Genomic DNA, 5,000 nt, shown 5'->3' with positions numbered 1-5,000 from the left:
GATGAACTGCTGGATTTTAATGTGCATTAAAAGTCCCTCCAAGTTGCTTGAAATGTGCATTTTTTTATTTGATGTTTGACATAATCTCAACTAAATCACAAAGAGAGGGTGGGAGAGAGTAGCCACTCCCCTTTTTAAAAAAACAGCCAATAGCATTTAGTTTTATCACCGCTCTGCCAGTGAGAGTGGTTGAGCTCGAGAACATCAAATGAAAAAAAAGAGAAGAAGGGGGCGGGGCATGTCAGATACTAGAGAGCATTTGATTGGGCAGAATATTTGATGAGAAACTGAAGAATGAGGTGGCGTATGGGCCAGATTAACCAATGGGCACACTTGGGCCCCGTTTACATTAGTGTGTTTTAGTTTTAAAACGGCGTTGTAGAATGAAAACGATCCGCGTCCACACTCGCGTTTTACCCAGCGTTTCTGAACTGCTCTCCGTCCACACCAAAACGCTGAAAACGCACATCATGTGACCACACAGACACTCTCGGGCAAGCGCTGCAGCCCATTTACCCAGATGAGAGCTCTGCTTGTCGGACTGCTCATCAAGCATCTCCCGCTGGATCTAATCTCACTATATTTGCTAAACGTGATATTTCATTGATGTTGTTGTCTTTATCTAACGACATAGGCCAATTCCCTGACTTTGGTCATTGGAATCTATTAAGTTACTTGTTCACGGGTAACATGTTTTGGTTAAGCGCAAAGATAAATTAATGATTAATCCAGGTACATTGACTGATCGCTTGCCTTTATTTCCTACAATGTATAAACTTATTGTATGTTATACTTTTAAAATGATCGATTATTAAAACTGATGTTCAGCAAAAGAGAGGGTATGTTTCGTATTTTCACTGAAATTGAAAGGAGGCAGTTGTAATCGGCTCCGTTTTGTTATAAATATCCACACAGTGAAGATGACGCTCATATATGCAGCACGGCGCCTCAACATTTCTGCCGTCTGTTAAGTTGCTAATATTAAAAAGAAAATAGGCAGTTCCTTAAATCATGTTTACATTTTATTGTTGAGAAAGTGAAACACGTAGCCAAGGTGATGTGAATGAAGTTATAAAGTACACTGTTCCCTTTGAAGATTTACCCGTGTCCTCGGTATAATCTGTTTTCCATATCAAACTGAGAAGAAGAGATGCAGCCTTGATCAAACTGCGAAGTCTGAACTTACAAGAAGAGGATGCGAGACTGAACTGTGTGTGTTAGGCTACTTAATATTGAGGAAAAGCCCCAATCAGATAGGCGAACGTCGGCAGCCCCGCCTCCGTTTTCAGATGTCTCCGTCTTTCCCCATCCACACTGAGACGGAGCAGCAGCGTTTTAGAATGAAAACGGCCTCTCCAGCGTTTTCAAAAAGCTCCGTTTTCGGCGCTCGAGAACTCCGGCGTAGTGTGGACGGATGGCGTAACCGTAGCAAAACTTATGCGTTTTCAAACTAAAACGCACTAGTGTAAACGGGGCCTTGGGGCCCCTGCGAGAGAGGGGGTGGGGGTGATGCCGATTTTGTGTGTTTATTTATGCTAAACGCAAATAGTGCACCTCATTTGAATAAGCTAGTTGAGTGATTCCCACCCATCACCGTTTGATTGACAGAGACAACTTAACTAAAGAGCGCAACACCCAGCAGCATGAGTAGCAAAGCTCGTAAAGCGCATGGCAACATGTTTTGACGTGATCGATCATGTAATGTAATGTGTATTTTTATAGCGCATTTGTTGTGTATGGCCATACACCCAAAGCGCTTCACAATCATTAAAAGGGGGGGGGGGGTGTGGTCTCTCCACACCACCACCAGTGTGCAGCATCTACTTGGATCATGAACCCGGTTCGAATCCAGCATCTGATTAACTCATTTTTAGCGGAATGTCGATGAATTGCAGTTTCAATTACTTCCGTATTGGCTTCCCCAGGGAGAGGGGGAGGTTGCCGCTTGGGACGGACGGACAAACATTCTTTGGACAAACATGTCCTTATTATGGGAAACATCATTTACCGTAAATAGTCAGAAGGGCATTTTCATTCAGTGAACTACTTTAGTATGTAAAGCTGCCATGTAGTTCAGGTCAAAAAACACAAGATCTGCGCAGCACGACTAGTCAACGTCAATCAAAAAGCATCACGGCAGAGCATTAAAGTCGACTAGTCAGTGCAACCCCTAGCCTCCAGGAACAGGGTTGGGAAACATTGATCTAAGGACATCACAGACTTATTTTACATCTTGTAAAAAGAGGCATAATAGTTCCCCTCGTAAGGTGCTCTGTACCCTGCATAAAGGCTGATTTATACTTCTGCATCAAACGCCGGCGTATGCTACGGCGCTGACGCATAGCCCTTCGCCGTGGCCATCGGCGTCGCTGATGTGCACCTCTCAAAAAATGTAAATACACGTCGCAACGACGCGTAGCGTAAGCTCTGTGATTGGTCGGCTTGGTAGCGCTGACGAGTCTGGGCGGGACCGAGAGCCGTGCAAATGGCGCGAGCGATTGTTTACAAGTGTGGAGTCCCGTGAAGGAGCTCCGGGTGGAAAGTTTTGTTTTGTGTTTACCTCATAGTTAAAGTTGTTGCAAGTCTGACGGTTCCTGCCTCAAAATGAGCGAGTTTGAGCCACTTGTACATCCCGGAAGTGTTCAGGAAAAGCAAAACAGCAGAGAAGAAACTCGACACAGAGGAACATTTACACCTCACTGCCAACTAGCGTTTCGGAAGTGTTAATGAAGACCAACAGAGACAGCACGCAGAAGTATAAATGCACAGCCACGCGCGTTGCCTGCGCCGTGGGTTACGCCGGCCACTTGACGCAGAAGTATAAATCAGGCTTAACTGTGTGCAGATTCTCATTCATGCAACTATTATAAGAAACAGCTCACCATGGGGAACTGCAGTCTCTTCAAGGCCTGTGCTCTCTGGTAATGCAGAATGCGTTTGCTCTTGCTGTCTATGGCCATGATCATGTCCTCCTCTTCACACCGCGTCTTGTGGCCCGGCGAGGACTCTTTGAAGATCATCGTCATCACGGACACGTTCTTCTCCATTTTGCGCCGCTGCCTTTAAAGAAACGTTACATAAAGCTGTTTTAATGATACATGAATGACAAACACTGGTACGTCTGCAAAATCTGGTCTACACACAGAGCTGACTATACTTCAATACTGGTATGAATGTTAACAGTAGCCTGTTTTGGTAAATTTACATCAAAGCTTATAATCATATGATGAATATACTACCTGCTTTTCGGGGTGTGGGGGGGTCTGTCATGTTGTACAACGCAAGTAGCCTACTTAAAATTAATTGACAAAGTCATCACTGTCAACGCAAACGAACTGGAAACTTACTTTTGGTTTATTTGTGTTGATTTCTAGTGACGTGACCGGTGCAGGTGTCGATTGTTTATGACGTCACTTGCATTGGAAGCGTGGGTGCCTGAGCGTGCAAGCCCGAGAGTGCATGCCTGAAGATGCAAGTTCCACTCTGCAGCCAGACCCTTCTCAACAGTTTTGGTGCAAACAGGAGAGTTTGCACATTTAATTCTGCAGTGACTTGTGCAGTTGTGGTTTTATGTTTTTTTGGATACAATCAGGGTTAGCACCCGGACCTCCCATTCAGACAGCTTCCTTTTGCATCCACACTTGCTTCTTCTTGGTGGTTTGCTGACATTAGCCTGCATAACGTGGCTTTTGATAATCACAAAGACTTGCTGTCTTGCTCACCGATGCGCCAGTGAGATGCACATATGCTTTTTTTGAACTTGAATATGTCACCCATAATGTTGTGTGCATTGCAATATTTTAAGCTTATTAACCCTTAAAGAATGAAATAAGAATTGTTCTTAAATGTTTAATAACTTTGATCCGCAGATCCGATCCGTTCAATTCAAAGATTGGCATATAGAAGATAGTCTCTGCTTTACATCGCTGTAAAACAGGACATTCCCAGACCTTCAGTGGCTCCGGAATCAGTGTGGTTACGTCATCACATTTTGACAACGCTGATTTGACAAAGGAACGCTCGTGGCTTGTGTCTCCTGACAAACCAGACATGATCCATTGATGCATTTTCCATCCTCCATGCCATGATTGGTTCAAACTCGCTCTCTCTTAACCAATAACCATAGGTTTCGCTTTGTGGACCTCCAATCAGCTAATTGAACCCGGAATGAGAAATAGGCTGTACGTTTACGCGCGGCTAAATAAAACGCAAAAAAAAAAAAAAAGTTTTGCATGAAATAATTCTCATACTAAGTACTTTTGCATACACAACAGCACAGAAACATGACAAAACAGTGACACAGCAAAGACGAACTGCTGGTCTTGCTGTTTTTAAAGTACGCAAATGAAGGTGTGGCTGTTTGTCTGCAACGCAAAAGTTGATAAGCAGCAGGGTCAACACCATATGCTGGCACATAAAACCTAAGGATGGTCCATATTGAATCTGGTTTAGTTATGTAACATTTTATAGCATAGTAAATATTTATATCTAATTTTTAACTGAGGATTTGCACCATGTTTATTTGGACTTTGATGCATTATTTATTATTTTCTTATTTTTTAGTTGTTCATTGTAAGTGGTGTTGTTTATGGTAACTAAAAATATATTATTTGGAAAAAGTCAAACTTGCTTCAGTGTCCTGTTATTTTGTAACGATCTTTCCGTTTAGTTCATTCCAGAACTTTTGAGCAAATACATTTTCAGTAAATAAATGCACAATTTTTTCCCACTGAAAAACGCCTTGGAAAACCATTGAAATAAATTGCCATAACTCGCTCAGGGAAAGGTGGATGTAGACAAAATTTATTTTGGAAGTATAAAACATCATAGCGTGTATTTCCAAAGAAAAAAAACAAACAAACTTCATGAGGTTTTGTTTGTAATAACTAGAAAACACCACTTTTAAAAAAAAAAAAACGTTTTTCTTAAAATTCTGGAATATTTTCTGTCTGTTCATATGTTTTTAGACCAAAAAATATTTTAGACTGAACCTTTAAATA

At 42.1% G+C, this 5,000-nt stretch overlaps 1 protein-coding gene across 3 annotated transcripts in view; it reads right to left on the bottom strand.

Annotated features, from left to right (window-relative positions):
• eif2b5 (eukaryotic translation initiation factor 2B, subunit 5 epsilon) overlaps positions 1–5,000 on the bottom strand; it is a 393,495-nt gene that overhangs the window by 9,386 nt on the left and 379,109 nt on the right. Inside the window, exons 4-5 of one of the 3 annotated variants that reach the window (XM_087239768.1) lie at positions 2,837–3,060; positions 1–2,290 (exon numbers count right to left, since the gene is read on the bottom strand). The exon at positions 1–2,290 is cut by the window's left edge and continues 182 nt beyond it. Coding sequence is in view for 2 of the 3 variants with exons in the window: in NM_001113597.1 (NP_001107069.1) it covers positions 2,883–3,060 (178 nt within the window). In the remaining variant the exon portion in view is untranslated. Of the gene's footprint in view, positions 2,291–2,836; positions 3,084–5,000 lie in introns of all 3 variants that reach the window. The other 2 variants (XM_087239767.1, NM_001113597.1) reach the window with 2 other exon arrangements.

The sequence above is a fragment of the Danio rerio genome, chromosome 2 (genome assembly GCF_052040795.2).
Source record: "Danio rerio strain M-AB ecotype USA chromosome 2, GRCz13ab, whole genome shotgun sequence".
Classification (NCBI taxonomy): domain Eukaryota; kingdom Metazoa; phylum Chordata; class Actinopteri; order Cypriniformes; family Danionidae; genus Danio; species Danio rerio.
The sequence above is the reverse complement of the archived record's forward strand: the minus strand, read 5'-3'. Positions and strand labels throughout refer to the sequence as shown.